The sequence below is a fragment of the Poeciliopsis prolifica genome, unplaced genomic scaffold (assembly GCF_027474105.1).
Source record: "Poeciliopsis prolifica strain line A6 unplaced genomic scaffold, Auburn_PproV2 SCAFFOLD029, whole genome shotgun sequence".
NCBI lineage: Eukaryota > Metazoa > Chordata > Actinopteri > Cyprinodontiformes > Poeciliidae > Poeciliopsis > Poeciliopsis prolifica.
In genome coordinates, this window is record NW_026562404.1 from 3,452,906 (window position 1) to 3,474,890 (window position 21,985).

General features: G+C 42.3%; 1 protein-coding gene and 1 long non-coding RNA gene across 2 annotated transcripts; both read right to left on the reverse strand.

The window, feature by feature from the left end:
- Positions 1 to 2,778: 2,778 nt before the first annotated feature.
- On the reverse strand, positions 2,779 to 8,139 carry gpr157 (G protein-coupled receptor 157). The gene is made up of 4 exons (XM_055049859.1): positions 7,505 to 8,139; positions 6,128 to 6,341; positions 5,321 to 5,515; positions 2,779 to 4,127 (listed from the first exon to the last, which is right to left on the reverse strand). Exons 1-4 carry the CDS (start codon positions 7,879 to 7,881, stop codon positions 3,891 to 3,893), a joined length of 1,023 nt encoding a protein of 340 aa, XP_054905834.1. The 5' UTR covers positions 7,882 to 8,139; the 3' UTR covers positions 2,779 to 3,890.
- Positions 8,140 to 9,675: 1,536 nt separating this feature from the next.
- LOC129372498 (uncharacterized) lies at positions 9,676 to 17,136 on the reverse strand. Its single transcript, XR_008607257.1, has 3 exons — positions 16,835 to 17,136; positions 14,742 to 14,953; positions 9,676 to 10,398 (listed from the first exon to the last, which is right to left on the reverse strand). It is a non-coding gene; the product is annotated as an uncharacterized LOC129372498 (long non-coding RNA).
- Positions 17,137 to 21,985: the final 4,849 nt, after the last annotated feature.

Genomic DNA, 21,985 nt, shown 5'->3' on the forward strand with positions numbered 1-21,985 from the left:
TATTCATGCTTCTTTCATTTTTATTGAACATTAACAACTTTATCAAACAATAGATAAATGGTCAAACGGAAGACAATTTCCATAACTAACAATTCAAAATGGGTGACAGGCTTTTGTAGGAGAATCTCTGGTCACATGAGACTGAAACTGAACTGTTTGACCTACATGCAAACCAGCCCTGATAATTTCCCTCAAACATCACCCCTGCAATGAAACACAGCAGTCCAACCAATGAAAATGAGAGCAGCTATTAGAATTTCCCGTCCTCCAGAAAGTAACCTAGTCTCACAGTACTCAAGTACTCAGCAGCAAGCAAGGGAAACATACTCCACTGCACATGCCTACAAATAACCTGCTTAGGGGATCAACAGGCAAAAAGGATATTTGATTTTCTAAACTTTTGGGCAAATCGGTGTCAAAAATAAAGGGCCTGAAACCAAATGCGTCCCACAATTTTCTAATTTTTGTTAATAATTTTAAAACCACGCATCATTTTCTTGCCACTTTACGACGATGCTCAACTTTGTGTCGGTCCGTCAAGGGAAATCCTTATGAAATACACCAAAGTTTGCAACGGCAACATCTCTTGTGAGACAGTGTCGGCCCCACGTTCACACACAGTCTGTTTTCCCAGGCTTGCCACCCACTCTGTTGTCATTACTCTTATATTCCCCAGCATGAAAGAATGAACTGTGCCCTCTGTCCCATTACTCCAACTAAACGTTAAATTAAACCTGTTTATTTGAATAAGACCAGTGTAAACATTGGGGATTAAATTAATGTATGGAAGCCAGATGCTCTAAGAAGGATGCGCACATATTTTCAGTGTTTGTTTTGATGCTTTAAAGCTGATTAATCCCACACATGCAGAAAATACTTCTCTTAGTGTGTTTGTTTATGAGCTTAACTCAGATGCCACTTTTTCCCCCTCTTGTTAACTGCACAGCTCCATTCAGAATACTTCCCCTAAAGCCTATTTATCATGTGTGTCCTTCTGCACAGCTGCTTGTCATATATAGGGTGTGTGTGTGCTATTTTTTTCTTCAGATGATGGCGTCAGGAGGAGTTGTTCACAAGCTTCCGACTTAAAGAAAGCCAGGATCCACTGCGCCAATCAGTCAGTCAAAGAGCCAGATTCTCTAAAAATAGTCATGGTTATAGGTTAGGTCGACGCCGTGGTCTGTGCGGGTTTATTCAAGTTTACAGCCTCCCCTCTGGTTTGTTGACGTCTGGCCAACACAGGCATCTAGCAGCAGGGGTCAAGCGAGACGTTCAGGGTCACGAGGGCTGCTCAGGTTGCAAGGAGGAAGGATGACATGTGATGATCGTTCATGCTTCTCCTGACCACAGTGACCAGCAACGATGAAGGTGACACATCAAACCGAGATCTTTCGCAAACGCTGCACAGAAATGTGTCGCAACTGTGCCATTACACAAGAGCGATGAGTTTTAAATAATAGAAAAGCAGCAAACTGGCCTGCCATGAGTGTGAAACAGGTTTTCGCACTTATAGTTTTTTTTTTGTTGCATTTGAACTGATTGAACAGGCAATGAAAACCTGGCACATTCTCACAAACGATCACATAGAAAAATGTTCAGCTGAAAATTGTAGATCAATTTTACACAGTGTCTCTTACCTGCACATTTCAGACGTGTCTGTTCCAGAACGCCTGATTCAAATGATTTCCTGACCTCCTCTGTAGTCACCAAGTGCTGCAGAAACATGTTAATCACCCACTTTTTCAAGTTAGACAGAAGGAAAACGGCTAAAACATCCAGGTCAGAGGTGTCTGAGTGCTGCAGCAAGTTTGACTTCAGTCAGTACAAATTATAGCAACCACAACCTTCTACTAGTTTGTTTTCACAATTATTTCTCCGACCTTCAAAGTTACCAGTAGATTTGGAAAGAAAATCAAACGTATCAAGAAGGAGGAAAAACCTGCAAAATAATTCCACATTTGATAAAACAGCACTGAAAATAAGGATTATAAAGACAGATTTTAATAAAATGTAAAAAAAAAAAAACATGTCAAACATGTCAGCTACTCTATTCTATGTTTTTTTATTTTTAAATCTGATGGCATTTCAAAGAGTGTATGATGCCATACTCTCTATCAAGGTACCGAGAGCATTTGAAAGAGAACCAGGTTCACATATCAGTAGAAATTAAGTGGTTTTGTTTTCAGATTTATGTGAAACTCATCTGGGCCATATGTTTCTGAAAAGCTTAATCTTACCTATGCACACAATTCCATTTAAGTATCAGCAGTAGAAAAGTTTATTGTCACCCATTAGGCAACTGGATTTGCTCCAGCCACAATCACACACAGCAAAAATATCACACAGACACCAGACATGGGACATTGCAACAGACAACATAAGGACAGTCTATTTACTCACACTCATTATTTTTGGCATTATTTAACTTTTATGAGTTAAATCCCTGCATGTTTTTTTTATTCTGGCTTGCACAAAACCCACTGACTTTCACATATAATTTCCTCTTTCTGTAGTTTCTCCCCTTTAAATGAAAAATACTGAAATTAAAGATTTGATTATCGCAAACTGTTCAAATATCTGCACCACGGATACCAATAAGCACCGAAGGAGCTGGAAATTTAAAGCATCTCTTTAGGAAGAAACTTCAAAAATGTCTCAATCTATAATGTAAAATGGAAGAAAACTTTGACACTGAGTTTATGACTGAGATTTGATATGCTATAATAAATAGTTCAGTAGTTTGAGGTTTTAATCATCTACAATATAAAACAAATACGCTGAGGAACAGTAGAAATTTATTACAATACAAATACGGTAGGTCAGGCCTCAAATTAAATATTGTGCAAAGGTTTGATGCAAAAAAAAATAATTCACTCACCAAAATATTTAGTGGCAGTCAATGAATGGGTGACCAGAGTTCAACAGTTCAAAAAAAAAAAAAAAAAAGCACAGACAAGATCTAGAAATAAAGTTCTTTTCCCACTTTAAGGAAGACGTTATTAAATTCTTTTATGCTTCAAGTCACATTGTACAAAGCAACACGAGGACTGTAGATGTTAAACTGGCCAGAGAACATTTCCGATTTGTCTCATGGAAAAAAAAAAAAAAAGCAAAAGCGGAGGAGACCCTAAAATATTCCACAGCTTAATTCTGATCAAGTTAGAAAACAGCCCATTTAAATCATCATGAGTTGTACTGTAAAGTTTCTAAATCCTTACAGTGACTAAGGATTGCTGCAACATCTGCTGACATCATGTTAGCATCAGATATACGTGTGTTATATTCAGTTCATCCATGCTAACCCGCTATACTGATCTAAGTTTCATTTCACATTCCAACATAGTTTTTCCGGTTGCAGAAACATTTAGTTGAGCATAGACTAAGCACACACCAGTATGCCAATATAGTACCGAGCATCTCGCTGCAGGACTGGAATGAGACATTTTAAAATAAGAGGAAACAGCATTTCAAGTCAAGCAGCCACATTTAGAGTGATGCGAAACCTTCTAATCAGTGACATCAACAGTGTAAAGATGTTTTGGCAGATTATTTTCTTTTATGTCATTTGGTTAGCACAATCGGTTGGACAAAATATGAAGATTGCCCAACCGTTCCTTCACAGTGGCAACTTTGTTACAGTACATGATAAAAAGAGGCGCTACAGTAACGTGTCCTTCATTTGGTGTAACAGACTCAAGAAACATAGCAGAAAAACCATAAGAGAAACATCATTTCAAAAAGTCATCTAGTGCTCGGTATAATTCAGGTAGCATCAACCCAACTCCCAGAGTGCAAGCGTATAACCGAGACGATGCGTCTGCAGTATCTCCATCCCACGCTTTCATAAGGCTTTCCTGCTCAACCGCTTCTTTCACCTCAGCGGTTCAGCATCATCTCTCCCTCTGCACTCCACTGGTGCCATCCTCTTCTTCTTCTCCTCCTCCTCCTCCTCTCGAGTCCCGTCTCGCCGGGTGCCGCTGTGGGGTGTCGTCCGAGTGCGGCGCCTCGGCTCGACAGTTGGAGGAGCAGCAGCAGCAGAGCGCAGTGCAGAGGCGAGAGCGGATGGGCTGAGTGAAGAACACAAACATGACGCAGTTGGCTGCTCCCTGAGACGTGTTGCCGATACCCTAAAGGGACGCAGGAAATAAGCAGAGACACTTAACTGACCAAGAAAACTGGGAAAATTATTCGTTTTATTCATTTATATTTTTACACGGGTTTAAAAATCCTATGATGGCTAAATGTAGAAATATAGTCCCTAAAAGGGCAATATTGTGTGTTTTCCAGTCAGTCAAGCAACCGTGTTACTTTTAGTTGTAATATCAATGCTGTATATATCAGACAAATTTGACTTTCCAATTTAACGCCACTTTCTGACACTCCACCTTTATTCCACATCATCACAACAACCATTTTTCATTAAGCCTTTAACAACTGGCAGTAGTAGCAAAATGTAACAAAATGGACCTTAAAAAGCCAAGCAACTACAGTGACAGACATTTACATACACTGAATTAATGTTGGGCTTTTAATAATGCATGTGGCTACACAATAATTCTTGGTCTGTTAAAAGGCACAGAACCCATCACTCCATAAAGAAGCAAAATAAAGCACAAGCCTGCTTTCCACATTGCAAAAATGTGCAGTTATCAACACGATCGAGTCAAACGGCTTGAAGAGAACGGCTTTATGATCAGAGGAGACACTGACGGGTCTTTAAATGCAAAGGCGAGAAGTGTGGTTGGATGAGTCGAGATTATGATTAAAACCTAAGAACATTTTACCAACTGCAAACCATGGCGGTAGTTTCATCACGGCTGAGGGTACGATGCAACCACCACAGGTATCATGCATTCAGGCTCCCTATGCTATTTACACATTAGAGATGCCTGCAGGCATCTTTGTAGACATTATTGCTCGTTGCGTTATTTTGTGCAGCTTTGAGGCTGAGGGCCTGTTCACTGCCAGTACACAAAGTTGTTGGAATGATGAAGGAGAACTTCATCCAAATTCTTCTTCCCCTAATAATATTCAAGCTATTGATAAGTCTTCCTTTCACTGCACATGTTCTGCTGCAAGGAGTTTCAAACAGAAACCACCGGTCAACAGAGAGAAACTGCAGGATGACGGTGTGACGAGTCATGGGTTGAATCACATCCTGTCTCACACTCAGGATAGCAGCACATCAGCTAATCATAGCACACATGCCCTCATGCTGAAGTGTCTGCTTTCCAAATACAGCAGACAACAAAACAAAACGAGTAAATATGAAAAGACGTCATCTCCTCTAAAAGCAGCTATTTTCACACTTTAAACTCACGTGTAGTGTGACCAACACCGGGTTCTGTCTGACCGGAGAGTTAGCCAGCAGCAGGATGAAGCGCACCGTGCTCCAGATGCGCAGGACGATGAAGATGATGGGGATGAGCGTTAGCTTCACATCTGCCATGGAGGAGAAGGACTGCGACGGGGGTCTGGTGGCCAAGATGGGACGATATTCAGACAGGGCCGCATGCTGCGCCAAACAGAGGACGCGGATCAGGGAAGAAGAACGGGGGAAAAAAAGAGAAATGCAATGCATCATCAGGAACAATGGGTCAGATTTTCTGACAGGGCGTTATTTACAGTCTGACATTGGGAGGGACACTGCAGATGCTGTAATAAAGCCAATAGTTCTGTCCATCATTCAGATGAAGTTAGGTCACTTAACTTTGTGTTTAGAATGGCGTGGTCCAAATTTACTTTGTGATCAATGTTTCTTCTTTAATCAGGTTTCTTAAACATATTTTTGTAAGAAATTTTTATATTTTCCACAATCAAAAGTTCTTGATTAATGGTTTATTCAACAATAAATAAAAATGTTCGTAAAGAAATTTGCATAGCCTTTAAATTGGGAATCAGAAAAAATCTTGCATGTTGTGACCTAATAAAAATGACAGTATCTCAATTAATAGTTGATCTGTTATATTAACTGCTTAAAGACAGTAGGTCCTACTGTATATAATGATGATGGACAAGTAAAACAGGTAACTCTTGCTCTTCAGATTCAGGAGATATGTAAATAAAATAGTTGTCAGTCAAATCAGAAAAACATGTCCACACATTCACAGACAGATGGGACCCTCACCGCTCTGTGGATATGCCTCTTTATCAAGATATAGAGCACAGGAAGAGTGAGGTAGGCCAGGAACTCCCAGATCTTTCCAGTCAGCAGCATCCACAGGACCCGATCCGGAGCCTCGATCCTGACCCAGCACCAGCCCACAGACACCTCTGATGCATCGTAGCCGATCTTGTTGAGGCACACTGCGGTGACGGTGATGACCAGAGGAACGCCCCAGCTGGAAAACAAAAGCAAAAGCAGAACTAGTGAGGAGAGTCGATGTTAGTTACCTCAAAGTTTTTTTTTTTGTTTGTTTGTTTTTTTTAACTTAAACTAACGTTTGTGGGTGGTTTTCTTTCTATCCGTCTATTGCAAACCGTTTTGGTTTGTGGATGGTAGAACCTCAAACCCCACTGCCACTTTCTGCAAAAGCAGCACTCACTATTTCCTATTTAAGCATGAGCTGTTCTCTGAAAGCAACCTGAAATATGCTCTATTTGAAGATTACTTTATTACAAAAATAGGGTGGAATGTTATAAATGCCATTAAATGGACTCTCGCATTGTTGAGTGTTGCAGAAACAAAATTCCCATTAGATTACATCAGTGCTTCTCAATTATTTTCCGTTACGCCCCCCCTAGCAAGAAGAAAACTATTCGCGCCCCCCACTCCCCACCGTGACCGCGCGTCACGTATTTAAGTGACGCGCTAATTTATTTGGCTTCATGCTGTCGGCTGCGAGCATTTTTAGACACAGCAAACACGCCGGTCTTTCCTCTTCTCCAACTGTAGTCACAGTGAAGCCAAGCGCTAAATACGCTTCGTCGTATTTCCTCTTCTTAGCTTTCGGTTGACTTTCTATTAGACAGAACGCAGTCGGAGCTTTTTGTTGACTTAACACTGCTAACCAAGGCAAACTTGTTGTCTTGTAAGTCGTAAAATGTTGCACTGTCGCAAACGTGACAGAAGTAACAATGAGAGCGCCACTGCCGCCTACTGTGTGCAATTACACTTTATACTGGTATGGCCAAAAAAAAAGCCTGTTCCCCAGGGTCACACGCGCCCCCCCCAGGTATTGCACCGCGCCCCCCAAAGGGGGCGCGCCCCACTATTTGAGAAGCACTGGATTACATGCTTGATATCTTCTGTCATGTGTGCAAGGCCACTTGGTCTGCAGCAAACCTTCTATACCCAGTCCTTAATACAAACAAATACATGAATATTTCCTTTTGTCATGATGCACATTTTGTTTGTGAAGTGAAATGGTCTGGATAACGACACCTTTGCAAAGTGCTGTAAGTGAAAACCTGTTAGGAGTTTCTCAAACTTCCCAGCATGCCTCAGGGCTGCGCTCGGTTTCTCTCAAAAGCCACTCTGTTTGCAGCCGGTGTGGCCGTATACCTGACCAGGTGGAAGACCAGGACCAGGCCGTCAGCGACCCTCTGGCTCGACCGGACGATGAAGACGTAGAGGTACACGGCGATGGACACGGTCCAGAAGAAGCTGCTGGTGTTCGAGAAAGTGGATATGGCTCCCTGGGCGACGCACTGGGCCGAGTCGCTGCGGAAACTGCTCCAGACTCCGAAGGCGTAGGAGACGGCCGACAGCCAGTCGGTGACCGAGAGGAACACCAGCAGCCTCCGCGGGGTGGTCCTCAAGTCCGTCCAGAGGATGTGCGTGAGGACGATGAGCGAGGAGCCCAGGACGGACAGAGCGCAGGTACCCAACACAATGACCCGCTCGGACAGGTACAGCTCTGTCTGGGTCCCGTTGGCCATAACTCACAGCGAAAACCGGCGGCTATTTCGGAGTTTGCCCAGATAGGTCCGGCAGCGGGAGCAGCAGGCCTGTGCTGGCTGTTACCATGTTTCCCCTCAGAGGGAGAGCGAGTTGAAAACTTCCAGTCCAGGCGAGGCAAGCGAAACTTTTGGCCCAGCGCTTTAAGCCCTCCCTCCTCAAGTCCGCACGCCTCCCCGTTTGCGCCAACCGGAACCCAAAGCAGAAGTCAGTCAGTCAGTCAGCTGGTGAAGGGAAGAAACAAGTTTATTTCTGTCCCTGGATTATTGTTCATTTTCTTAACTGGTCACAGCTGTCGTGTCACCGCGTGACGTTACGGCTGAAGCGGAGATTGTTAATTGATCTAAAACGGATCGATGAAAAAGTTTCGAGAAGTGTTTTCACGTTCTTGTCTCAAAGTTTCACGTTTTAGCAGAGGCGTCACCGAGTGACGGGGCTCTCAGGGCGGGCAGTGGTCCCCTTGTATTTAGGAAAACTCCCCCCGTTCATCATTTCCTTGGATTGGTGGGTTGGTGCCATGATCTGCTGAAAATTTCTCATCATTTGTCCCATGGGAAACACCTTTAATGTGAATAACTGATGTCACATTTCCCCCAAGATAAGGAAGTCTTGCGTGTGTTTAAAGCACTTTGCCTTGTTGCTGAAATACCCTATAACAAACAAACTTGATTGATTGATTGATTGATTGAAGGTGCATTGCAGGTCCAGAGTTATTTACGAATGGCGTTTTGGGCTTTAAATGTAGCTTGTGCAGACATGTTTTATTGTTGATCTGGATTTCCTGGAAAACGTGTTTCCTTGTTGAAGTTTAGTCATTTTTTCATCTAATAATGCAAACTGTATAAAGAAGGGCGTTACTGATATGCAGTAATGTGGCTTTTTATTTCCAGAGGTTTTAAGTGTTTTTAATGCTGCTCTTCACGCCAATTGAAAAATGATCAACAATTGACTGGCCTGGATTTAATTATTGTTTTAGTTTCATTAACTACTTTAAAATGAAACCTTTGATTTTGTTCAAATGTATCTGCAACAGAAGCATTCCACCGATAAATCAAAAAGTACACGTGAATGCGAGAACATGAACTGAATTAAAGGTGTGCCGCTGATGGGCTCAGCTCTAGAGTAAAAGTTTCTCTTATCAAGCAGCTTGCAGGGCCGCTGTAATAAGATCACAACTAGTAACCTCTGTGGTGATTAATGAGCGACGGCTGCTGTTCATTGTGTCCAGAAGCTGTTAATTATTTCTTGGCCTTGAATTCGAGGGTTTCCATAGAGCGAAAATTTAGGAAGGCTTAAGAGTCAGCGACGCAGTGACCTTGTGTGCGAGCCAGCGTTTGCTGCTTCTGCATCGCTGCAGCTCAGGAAAAAAAACTGCAGCCCCCTTCTGCCCCCCTGGGTTGCAGCAGTGCAGTGAAATCTTTTTTTTTTTTTGCAGACTGCAGCAAGCGCAACATCTGCACTAGAGTCAGCATCGCATTGCGAGCAGCAGTGACGTGTTCTCCATTCACGTTCCTCTGATTCTTTATGCAAAAAAAAAAAAACACCAAAACATCAGAGGAAGAAGATGGATTCAGCTGTAATCACTGAGTGAGTCTTTGAATTGATGTGCACCTGTGTCATTTGCACTCATTAAGTCTGCTTTGTTATCCTGGCAGCATCAGCTTTTCAGGTGCGTAGGTGCTTTTACGCGGCGGCAGAGCGGTTCACACACAACACACCGTTTTTTTTGCCCCCCCCAAAACAAATGACGCAGAAGAACAAATTAGTTATTATGAAATGTTTATTTACAATTAAAATATCTAACATGGAGAAATGTCTTGGCTAATAAGTTTGATATGTTCACATTAAATTAAGGTTGGTTACAAAGAAGGATGCACTTACAACTGGAAAAAAAGGGATCCAGTACTATTAAGACGTGCTGATATTATTTTAACGCTGAAAACAAAAAAAGATTGATGGAGGTCCAATAAATGGGTGCAGACTTTAATCAACAAAAGCATGCAGAGAGGCTGTTTTCGGTCACAAGATGGCAGCAGGAGAACATGGAACTACAGCTTAGAGTTCAGAGGTTCGATGCCTTCATTCCAGTGTAAAAAAAAAAAAAGCCATGCTCTCTCTCCTTCTGTCCGTCTGCCTTCAGATTATCTCGTTTCCATTTCGAGTTTACAGCCCGGGTCTGTTTCCACGTGAAAACCTTTGTTCAGCCTCTGCACCTTGTGACGAGCATTGATCCCAGGGCGTCTTATTGCGAAGAATTTCTGCGGCAGTATACTTGCTGATTGCTTCGTTCTCACTCCTCACAACAACCAGCTAAGACACTGCCAGAGAAACACCCACAGCAGCCGCAGCCTCCCGTCCGTCCACCCGTCTGTCCGCCTGCTTTCTCTCAGCAGGAACTTGGCTGGTTTTAGCCGCACAGTTTGACCCCTTCAGTCTGGCGCTGCTGACGTTTGCATTTCACTTTCCTGGCTTTTTGGCGTCGCCAATCACTAGAAGACCTACGGAATGGAAGATGTGGGGAAGAAACAGGATTGAGTATTATTTTGAATGGATGTGTTTTCATGGCGCATAAAACATTCAAGTGGGTAGGAAGTCTTTGCTCCCTCCTCAGTAACCCAGAGCTTGTTTCTGAACAGATACTTCATGTCCCTCCAGCCTTTTTTCTGCAGCATCACTTGAAGTTTGCATAACTTGGGCAAACACAAACACCCGTGAACTAAGAATAGATCTGTCATGACTCATGATTTTGCAACAAAACCTTGGTCTGGGCTAGCTCTCACCTACTTGTGTTCACTCGAGTGAACCCGTTGTGTGTTGATGTACCTCAGGAACAACAGCTATTCCCCCTCCTTTGCCCCCTCCCCCCTCTCCTTGGTATCAGTAGCTTTCGCTCGCTGCAGAGCTATTTTAGGCCAGCTGACCGCTGCTGTCTCCGTGTGGGATCTGCTTCTCCGACAGGACAACGGGAACACTGGAGACCGGCGTTGCAGCCGCTAACGAATGGAAAAGAGGGACTTCTGATTTGGATTCTTCAGTCGGGTTATATCTGTCGTCCGTCCTCCGCGTGCTTGTGAAATTTGTTTCACGTTTATGCTTGTGCAATTGGAAAATCCAGAGCTTGATTTGTGCCTGTAGGCGCTGGGTCTTGTCTGATGTAAAATAATTTAAGCGATTACTAAAGCGATCTGCAACGTTCACTTTTTAAATGATTTATTTTTATTTTTTTATGAAGAATGAAGGACTCTTCTCCTGTCCCGCAGAGAGGCACAGGGACTCCTCTTGACCTGCTTTCTGATGCCAAACAGCTGCATCCGCGTTCGTCTGTGTCTTTGTCTGGAGGCCTGACGCCGCCTTCGCTGAGCACATGACGACAGGGATTCCTCCCTGCTCCCGCCCTGTTGTAATCCCTAATCCAGGGCCGAGGAATGCCAATGAAGACGCAGCGCCGCTCGCTAAATGAATGAAAGGTTGCCGCTCTGCTTCGGAGCCTCCGCTCATTAAGAAAAAGAGTTGTGAAGATTATGTTTATGAATGTTGTGAGCAACTGAAACTGTCATTTGAGATGATTGCAACAGGTAAATGCATCTCAGCTGATTGACATTGGTTCATTCACAATGTTTTTGTTTTTTTTAAATAGAGAAATGTAAATGTGTTTGAAAGACAACTCCATCTGTTCATTCATTCAGAGCATGTTCAAGGCTACGAAGGTGGAATTTAACTTTAACATTTTTAAAATTTAAATCAACTGGGTATGAAAATACTGTATGCTTACTAATTTATTGAGTAGTTATTTCTTGAATGAATTAGGTTATGTTACATAAATATGGAAGTAGGTAATCTCAACAGTTAAGTCATAGGATGAAATTGTCACGTTAATTAGTGCGTTTAAATTTAGCTCAAGACAAATTTACTCAAACGGACTATTTGTATTTTATCGTATTGATCTATTATATAGAGGTGGGACAAAACATGTTTATACTTCTAACAGATTAAGATTAAAACTATTTTTGTTCAACAATAAAGTTTGCTTCTAATAGGAAATGAAATGTGCAACTTTCAAAAAATGTGTGAAGCAATGTAAAAGGAGCATCGGTTTTCAAGAATAGTTTTTATTTAGATGTGAAATAAATGAAATGCCAAATAGCACTTATGCTATTGTCAATAATCAATGGAAAAATCTTTAATGGCATTCAAGCTCTTCCTGTAGATGCTGAACAGCTGACAATTTATCTTTGGCAATGAGGTCGTTTAAGGTTGAAGGTTTGTCATCAAACTTAACATTTTAGGGTGATGACAAAGATCCTTTATCATATTTTAGTCAGGACTCTGGCTGTGTTCCTCCAAACATGCTGTTAAAACTGGAAGCTTCCCTTAAACCTGTAAAAACTAAACTTTTCTTTTATTAAAAGAAAACATTGGAGACTCTACAGTGATTAGTTCTTTTCTCCATTGTTTCATTAAAATATTGCATGTTAACGTATTGCTTAGGAAGTAAACAGAGAGTAAGTCGTTTGAAAATAATTTTGCATTTTTAATTGGAAAAAATAAAATAAATTCTGTCAAGGCTATGAATTGTGGACTTAAATGTGTGTAGCTGTAAAAAGACATAGTCATACATTTGGTGGTTTATCTTGAAATATAATAAACATAACATTCATTAATATTTAGAGTAATTGTGGGCCACTCTGGGATTTACTCCCACTGATGTAAAAGGAGTACGGAAGAATATATTTTATCCTCAAGTAAGATAAAAAAAACATATTCTTCTTCTGGCGATTATGATTATTTATAACATTTAAAAACGGTGACGTTGTTTTTATTTTGTCACCTTCTAAGGTTAGCAGTAGATACTTTGGGAATCTTTACCTTCTTTGGCAATATCTCTCTTAATAATGCAAATTATAACTAAGCACATGTTTATTTTTTCATTCCTCGTCTCCAGCGCCGCTCTGCGCTCCTCGGTTGCACTCGTGTCAGCTCACGGCGCTCAGTAGTCATGTCTCTCTGGCTTGGTCCCTCTGCGCTCACATAATCACCTTATGGCTGACAAAGCTGTTAGTATTTATTGTATAGGGAGGTTTCTGAATAGTAGTGGAGCTTTTAATTTATAAATTAGAGGCTGGAGTCCTTTTAATTCAGCGTAATCAGAAGCAATAAATAATAACTGCTTCTGTGCTTTGAAAAGCATTTTGTTTGTGAGTAAGCGAGTCATGGGGCAGTGTGACCTCATATTAATATGTAAGCTTTTACTGGTATTATGTTCATAAAAAATAATAAAATATTAGCTAATTGCCTTATCTCAAAACAAAAGTACACACATATTATAATGGCTGCTAAATATTCTCACATATTGATTGATTATTTTTATTTTGATGTTTATGTCTTTGACTTTTAACAACAAAACCTGCTAAACTTGTTAGTAATTATTATGGAGAATGTTATTTTTAAACAGGAATGCGAGTTTAATTTGTCAGGCTGTTTGGAAGACTCATCACTCTTAAGCTTCTAAAAATAGTTTTAAAACAATTACCCTATGATGAGTGACGCATTTACAAGCACTGAAAATGTATTTATTTTTTTTGCTACCAGAAATATTAGCCAGCATCTGACTGTGTTTTTCTTTTCATAAGTCAGTGCAGAGGCCTGGGGGACATTGGAGTAACTTTTTTTTTTTTTATGGCTCCCGCTCTTTTATTAGAGCAAACATCCGAGACTCTTTTTCAGACCTACAAAAATTATTTATTTTCTACTTTGTTTTCTGGAAATTTTGCTGATTTAATTTATTGCTTAGTAGGTAAAAAGAAAATAATAAATTTTTAATGTATTTGCCTTTTTCATTTACAAAATAAAATAAAATATGGCAGTCGAATACCAGTACTTTAAAGTTGCGATCTACTGTTCTGTAGAGCAGAAGGTTTAGGCTCTGTGGCGCTACAGGGAAAAGTGCTGGGGGCTTTTTGCAGCCAGCTGACCTTCAGTTTGCAGCAGCTGGGAGAGAGGCATCGCTGTGTAACTCTATGCTTCAGCAGCTGGACACTCAGGCATTTCCTCTGACTTCAAAAAAAGTTCTTGTAGCTGCACGATGGAAAATTAAAACCATTTGAAACCGAAGTTTAGAAACCATCTTGCCATGCTTTTGCTCTGGTAACGAGTGTGAGTGAATCCCTTCTGCTTCTACAGAGAAGAGTGAGTTAATGGTCATGGCGCACATCGTGAGCAGAAACCACACAGACGTCATGGTAGGCTCGTGTAAAACACACGGGTCACAGTTCGCCGGACGGTGAACCGTCACTGAGGGGTTTGTGTATTTTTCCCTTTTCAGACGTTTCAGTGTGATTTCTCTGTTGAGTTTATCAATAACATGTGATGAGAGTGACAACGTGGAAAGCCCGTCCTGGTTTTATCAGCGTTTCTGTGTACGCTGTTGTGTGATCTTGCTGACGACACTTCTCTTTTGAGAGTGAGAACGCTTTGAGTGCATCATCACTCCTAAAGTAGAAGCTGTAGGACGTCGTCCTCCTCCCGGCTTTGAAGAGGGGATGTTGCTAATTCCACATTTCTCTTGGTTCAGAATGTCCTGTGCATTCAGCAACCTCTTCCCCAGTTACCAAGTCACTTTCACAACACCGAAAGCTGTCATTTTAAAATCACCCGTCGATATTTAAATAACTCTCAACCTTGATTTAGCCTATCTGAGGCCTTCGAGCCAGCCCTTTCTGACTTCCCTATACTATAAAATTTGAAATGCTCCACGATTAACTGGCTCTGTATACAGCAAAAGTGTCCCATGTTATGGAAATAAGTTCTAACATTAAAGTCAAAAGTGATTATTCACACTCACCAGGGAATAAGGCGGTGGCAGAGCTCCTCCATCCACCCAAATCTGCAGGGCGCTGCAGGGTCACTACACACAAGGTTCCAGTTGACCACAAGCCTCTTCTCTTTCTCTGTGCCTCCTCTCTCTCTCTCTTTCTGTGTGTGCTTCACCCAGACAGCACAACAAGTCAAGGCATGTTCCAACACGCCACCAGCAGTCGAACCTGGTTCATGAGCCTAGACCACAGAAGGGGAGGAGCGGAGGATCAGAGAAGGGGGAAGCCCAGAAAGGACCCAGCGTGACTCAGCCTCCTCAGTTAGCTTAGCTTTCACTTTGAGACACTTCCAGCGGATGATGGGGTTACTGCTCCAGCTGATGACGTGACACAGCTTTAATACACTGGCCTGGCTTGTCTTATTTTATTGATAGAAAGGGGAAAAGACTCGTGTTTGCTGTTTGGAACAGCGTAGCCCTTAAGTTGTTTTGGACAATGTGGATTTTTTTTTTTACTAGTTTTAGAAAGTTATAGTTTCAAAACGGCTCAAATTTGTCATGCCGTTTCTGTGGTTTGAAGGGATTTTAATGAGACGGTAAAGGAAGCAAAGTGAAGCTGCCCTTGTGGCTGAGCACTGCTAGTGAGCTGGCTGAAAAAAAGGCTGATATATGGATAGTCATGGCTATGAAAGTAATTTAGTTAGCTGTAAAACAGAGTGGCATGCCTATTGCATCAAACAGACATGCTTAGGCCTGTCACAATAATGTTGTTTTGAGGCCTTTTTCAAATTATGGCGTGGCGTGATAATATAATAATAATACATGCTTATTGGTCTTTTACAGACCAATAACCTTCTAATTTTGTGATGAACACCTATCTATCACTGGAACTGCAAGATATTTTAAATAAACACAACCAAAAACAATGAACAAAATAAAAATAAAAAACAGACGCTACACCAAAACCATTAATAAAACCAGCCATGAAGTCTAAACAAAATTGCCCTTCAAAAATTATTAATCATCAGAATGGAAATTATCAAGCCATGGGATGAATTGATTAATTGCTTATTGCGCCAGACTTAGCTGTGACTCCTGCCAGATTTTGAATATGCCTAGGGGTGTGAATAATATTCAGCTTACATGTAGATAAGTTTATTATTAAGTCAACTTGAACTTTTTTTATTTCACTAGGAGATCTTAAATGTAACTTTCAGACACTGCTTTTCATTCTTGTTATAATATAAAGAGCAGAAGTGTTAATCGAAAAAGCAAATAAAGCTACTGGTTTTTATTTTTTAGCATGAATCTAATTCTCAAAATTGTGATAAATATTATTGATAACATTACTGCAATAATCACTGCAATAACCAATATTCTTAGAACTTTGTCAACTATAGGAATCATTTCTCTTTTAGGTCTCGTTGAACTTTGACATTTTTTGCACCAAAAGCCGCAATAAAACTGCAGCATTTTCACTGAAGGTTATTGTCCCATGAAAATGTCACACCGCCACCAACATCTAATAGTCAGCAACAAAATCGCACTCTTCATTGGTCGAAGCTGAACAACATGAAGCGCATAAAACGCCAAATCTGAAAGATCATAAATTTACCTTTTGTTCTGTCTGCAGTGGTTCGGGTTTTATCTGCACCAGAAGCTGTAACTGGGCACCAGCACAGCATATTAATGAAAGCTGCTGATTCAACAGATCATGTTATACAGTAGGTCACATCAATTACCGATGAAGCCCATCAGCATGAATTATAAAACCGAAAATCAGAGAGAATGCATCAGCAAAGATTTGGAATCCGTGTGAAATATTAATGCCTCCTTCGCGACATTTGATGTTTGATCTGAACTTAAAAGCGATTCGTTAACGCAGCGACGAAGGATCTTCCGTCAGGGAGGCGAGTTTGTTTTTATCGCGCTCTGCTTAGCCACTCGTACGCTGAACCAAGCTGAATGTGCCAGATCATCAGTATCCATGAGTGTTAATTACGTTGAGTAGCCGGGTTTTTATTTAGAGGAGGGGTGATGCCAGTTCATCACTGCTGTTAGTGGAAGTTGATCACTAGGCAGATTCTGGCTTCAGCAGCAGAAGCCAGCTCAGCAAAACTCACCTGCTACAATATGGCCGGAGTTTGGCTACCTGAGCGCCTCTTAAAAAGTGGCGTGCTGTCCATCAGTGGCGTCGCCCTCCGCTGCGGCCCGTCAGCAGGTCGATGACCTTATCAATGAGAGAGCAAAGTCACCGGGATGCCACACTCACGGAGCGTTGAGCTCTGCCTGGAGCTTCGTCTTTGTCCCGCTGCGGGCGACCAGACAGAAACTCTGTGAAGAGAGCAGGAGAGGGGAAGTTGCCTGGATGTGGTGGCGTTAATTCACTGACAACCATGATGCAGCACTGCACTCCCAGGGTGTTTTTTTTTTTCTTCTTTTTTTTTGTGTGTGAAAGTGCAAACTGACTTATTAAATGTATGCAAGAATTAACCTTCTATTTACACAAGAGTGAAATATGGACGTCCACTGAGCGAGGCCACTCGGAGGAAATTATTTTCTGTTGTGCAAAAGTCAAATCCATGCATAAAACCTGAATTTATTGCCTGTCTTACCTGGGACTGCAGTGAGGCCTCACTTTTATTTCTGTCGGTCAGAGTTGTTGGTGAAGCAGTGGGATGGGGGGGGGGCGTGCAGAGGAACCCCGAGCCCAGCAAGTTCAAAGCTTGCTGCATTGATTACATCATCGGAACAGGAGTGCTGGAATGGGACAATGCACCATCGGGGGTAAGGAAGGAGGGAGGGGGGAGCGGTTGAGGGTGGTGGGGGGGGACTCATCTGTTTCTGTTCTGTCTCTAAACTCGGACACGGACGTGTCACGTGAGACGAGGACTCTTTGACGAGTAAATGATAGAGTTGTGAGGTGGTGTGCATCTAAACGTTCCTTCGTATGTGAGTGTGTTGTGTGTGTGTGTGTGTGAGCGCGCTGCTGTGGGCCAGCACTGCAGGAGTACAGCTGCTGCAGGACACTGCAGGATCGGTGTTCTGCTGCCTCCTCACTGCCTCTTCCTCTCTTCTCTCTGTTCTCTGTCAGGCAATTTGCTCAAGGAGGATGGTGAAAGCATGTGCTGCATACTTTTCAGCGGGGTGGGGGGGTGAAGTAGAGGAGAGAGAGGGTGTAGGGGTGGGGGGGATCACTGAGGTGCAAAGCATGCCAGTGAGGTGCTTTGTTGGCCAACTGTACCTGCAAGCAAGATTACAGTAGGAGAAACTGGAGAGCAGGAGAAAAGGAGGCGGAGGGAAAGAGAGGAGAGGAGACGGGTTGGGAGGCGGGGGGCAGGGCAAGAACTGAGGTGCAAGAAACATCAGGTGAGTGCGGCAGTTTCCTGTGCCGGCAGTGCAGCAGTCAGCCCAGTGAGCCGGTGTGCAGGAGAACTGCAGATGTTCCTGTTTAGTGTGAAGCTCACAGCGCAGAGCCGTGGAGCCGTCCGCTGTGAGTTCTTCCACAGAGAGCCGCCTCGACGCCTCGTCGTCTTAGCACCGTTACCTAAAGTGAACTCACTGCTGACCCAAACCCGGCTGCTCTCCAAACTTGTATTTTACACTGACTCACATTTTGAACATGCACCACCTCTATAAACTTTTTTTTTTTTTTTTTCTTGTTTTTAAAAGCTCTTAAAGTTTGGTATGGAACGAGTAACACTGACTTTTTGAATTCTGACAAACTGCTGCAGTGAAATTATGGACTGCAAGAGTATTTGTGCATCTAGAAGCATCACTGTTTCACTTCATCAGTGTGAGGTCTGGATAAAGCATCCTCATATAGGACATCTGAGGAGTCATATTAGCACAACTTCAAGACTGCACCACAGCTTGCCTGTCCCACACAGGCCACTGTGGCCTCATTTTCATTTTCCCACTCACTACCTATAGACTCAGCCATTGTTGTGTCCTTACACACTTTAAGCATTTTAATCACAATAAACGCACTGTGTTAAATGTAAACACAAAGCTAGCAGGAGGAAGGGGAAAAAAAATCAGCAAAGTCAGCAAAGATGGAAGTCTCCACTAGAGGAGGGAACTCTGTGCATCCCGGTTAAGTTTTCAGTGTCCTTGTGAGAAATGGAGTCCTGTCGAGCGGCCGCTATCTGACACGCCGGCCGCTATTTCCAGCCTGTACTACGTGTTAAACATGGATGAGGGAGCAGTGGAGCCTGACTGCTAGCCGAGTGGCTCTGTCTGTCTGACCGCTGCCTGCAAGTGATGAGGCAGAGGCAGCCTGGAGCTTCAGCACTGCAGGCACGCACACCGACTGGCACATATCAACTCATCTAATGTAAATCCCAGGAATATGCCATTCTTCAGAAACGGGTCAGTCGCCAAAGCAGACGAGCATGCGAGGTGAAGCGGACTAGAGGAGGATGGGATATTTACCTACAGAAGAGTCTGACACTGCATCACAGCGAAGGAGGAGAGGACGAAAACTTCTCTTCACTCTCTGCGAGCCTCCCGGTCACTGGCGATGTGCTTTTCATGGCGCGGCAAAGTTGACTGCAGCACTGCCTCCTGAACAGAATGACATTGTTTGCACTCTCTCTCTCCCGGTTACTCCTCCTCCTTTCTCCGGTGCACGCTTGTTCCCCCCTCCTCTTCTTTGCACGCTCACTGGCAGCACAAACTGCACAGCTCAGCAGTGTTCCCCCACTGCCGCAGCAGATCCTGCATGAGCTCTGCGTATCTGAGAGGGATGGGACTTTTAAAGGGGAACGCAACCTCCAGGGTCAGTCGGCGTCGCACATCCTCTCCTCCCCTCTCTCCACATTCCTCAGCATCCTTCGTTCTCATCCTCTTTTTTTTTTCTTCTTTCTCTCCCCCCGCCCTCCTTCTTCCCAGAAGAATCATCAGAACAGAGAGACCCCCTCTGTGCAAACATAAGTCACCGTCCACTCATACTCATGTTAACACCAGTAGCTGTTCCTGATATGTACATCCTGCTTCTTCTGTTTATTGTCACCCCTACTAATAATTTTCTAAAAGGTATGAAGATGTGTATTTTATTTAAATATTAAGCAAAATATTCAATCAAGTCCAAAACTAAGTGGTATGAAAGTTTTCAAATGTCTTAGAAGTCTTTAAATTTCCTTTTGAAATTCTTGCGAGGATAGATGCTTCCCAACTCTTCGCATGCGGTTTGCAATATTAGACATCACCCATATTATTTTATTTCACTCTTAAGGGTTGGTTAAGTATAGAAATGACATAAATTGATGTCCCGATCGCAGTCATGCAACCCTGCAAACTGTCTCCTGAAGTCCTGTTTCAAGTGTAATTGTTCTCTGAGGTACAGTGCGAAATTCCCCTCAGTGGAGCAAAATGTCCTTAATCTGCAACTACCTACCTTCCATTACCCATGATGCAATGCTCTACTGGTGCCATTCTGCAGTGCGCTAGAAACAGAAAAATCTTGACCAACTGAATTTGTCTCGTATAGATTACAGTGAGGGTGAGATCATCCATCATTTAGTCAGGCTTTAAGTGCCACTCCCCCCTTACCCCCAGACCCTCGATGATGTTTTTCTATAAAAAAGATATTGTTTTTACGGGTTTAATTCCCAGCTTTCAAGTGATGATATTTGGACACCGTGCTGATAATGGTGTCTCCATTAGAAATCCTCAGTGTTTTACCCATTAGCGTTTTTCTGCAGCAGTGCAGTGCTCTCTTCTTCTCACTGCAGGAGTCTTTTTTTTTTTCCCACGGCTTCGTAGCGCCTTGGCCCTCAGGTAAATGCCGCGAGGCTCAGTTTACTGGAAATAAAAAATAATAGCTTCATTTATCTCAAGTTAACCCTGATCCCATCGAGTCTGGGTTTATGCTCGTCTCTTTCCAGCTCATTAGAGTTTGCATATTATGCGAAGGCTTTTCCCCCAATTAACTTGCAGCTTCACTCTTGTGAGATGCAGCATTGGTGGCGCAGATTATTGAATCAGCACATGTCACACAATGTATTGTATTCATATCAAGAAATGCTCATATGAGTGATATGGTAGTTATTGACCAGTGATGTTATGAAAAAGGTGACCATTTTGGATTATGGTTATGTGCAAATTCATCATCTATCAATAGCAGTTTTTCTTTTTTCCATATTTTAAATATTAAAAATGTTAACTGCTAGTTAACATATCTGAGACCCTAGTGCTAGGGTCTCAGATAATCTACTGTATTGATGCTTTATACAAAATAGACACATTCTTTGCGTCAAGCCTTCTATTTTCAGAGTTACTGCCCTGTCTTCTATGCAAAATAATCAAGATTTTCCTGAAAATACCTCAGTGCAGCTAAAATAAGACAAAACTAACTTATGAGGGACTGTTCAGCAAGACATAGGAGCTTATTTAAAGTCATATTGATTAAAAAAAAGCCTTATTTCACTAATAACAAGACATTTTTGCCATGTTATAAGTACTATTGTTTAATCAACATCAAGGAATTAATTGAACTAGTTCAAATAACTCCTTGGTAACTTTGGTAAATGTCTGCATGGAAGCCATTGAAGCTGAGAACCGCTTCCTCTATGTCATGCAGTCAAGCTGATCTGCACGTGTGATCAGCTGCTGCTGCTGCAGTCTTGCAGCCACCATGCTCTCCTCTGCACTCTGTGACTCCAGGTGAAAATGCCCCCACCAGCGCATCCCTCCCATATCTCAAACCGCGCTCAGTAATGACATCCCTTGCAATGAATAAGCCATGAGGAAGAGCCCTTTTACAACACATCCTATTAGATTACCTGGCTGTGCTTCACCTGGCTAATCTCACTTCAACAACTCTGGTTCTTTTTGACTTAATGTTGCCCATTGTTAGCGCTCCAGAGGCTGCCAGAGGAGTAAAAGATAAGGATCATAGGGAGTTATATAATGTTTATGACTGTTGTTTATGACGTGTCATTCTGTGAAAAATGACACTTTTAATGCAAAGTTGCTCTAAAGGTTGCAATAAAAGCGCATTGCACACTGAAGCGTATACTTTCACCAAATAATGCAAAGTTGGCACTTTTAATGAACTTTTAATGCAAGTTTTAGAGCAACTTTGCATTAAAATGTATTATTTTGAACTTTTCTGTGACATAAACATTTATGTCAGCACGGTTCTGTCCGATCCTCTTTTGCACGATCTGAATGAAAACCTATAAACCAAACTCAGTGATGAGAAAGGCTCCACAGCATACAGGCACCTGGTGTCGTGGCAAGAACCATGGCAGGATCCATTTGAGGAAGTA

Bases quoted from the DNA above. Each gene is read 5' to 3' on its own strand.
- gpr157 (XM_055049859.1), bottom strand. From the start codon at position 7,881: ATGGCCAACGGGACCCAGACAGAGCTGTACCTGTCCGAGCGGGTCATT. The intron at 6,342-7,504 runs GTATACGGCCAC...TTTGTTTTCCAG, and splicing joins CTGGTCTTCCACCTGGTCAG to CTGGGGCGTTCCTCTGGTCA. The intron at 4,128-5,320 runs GTGAGTTTAAAG...GCGTCCCTTTAG, and splicing joins CGGTGTTGGTCACACTACAC to GGTATCGGCAACACGTCTCA.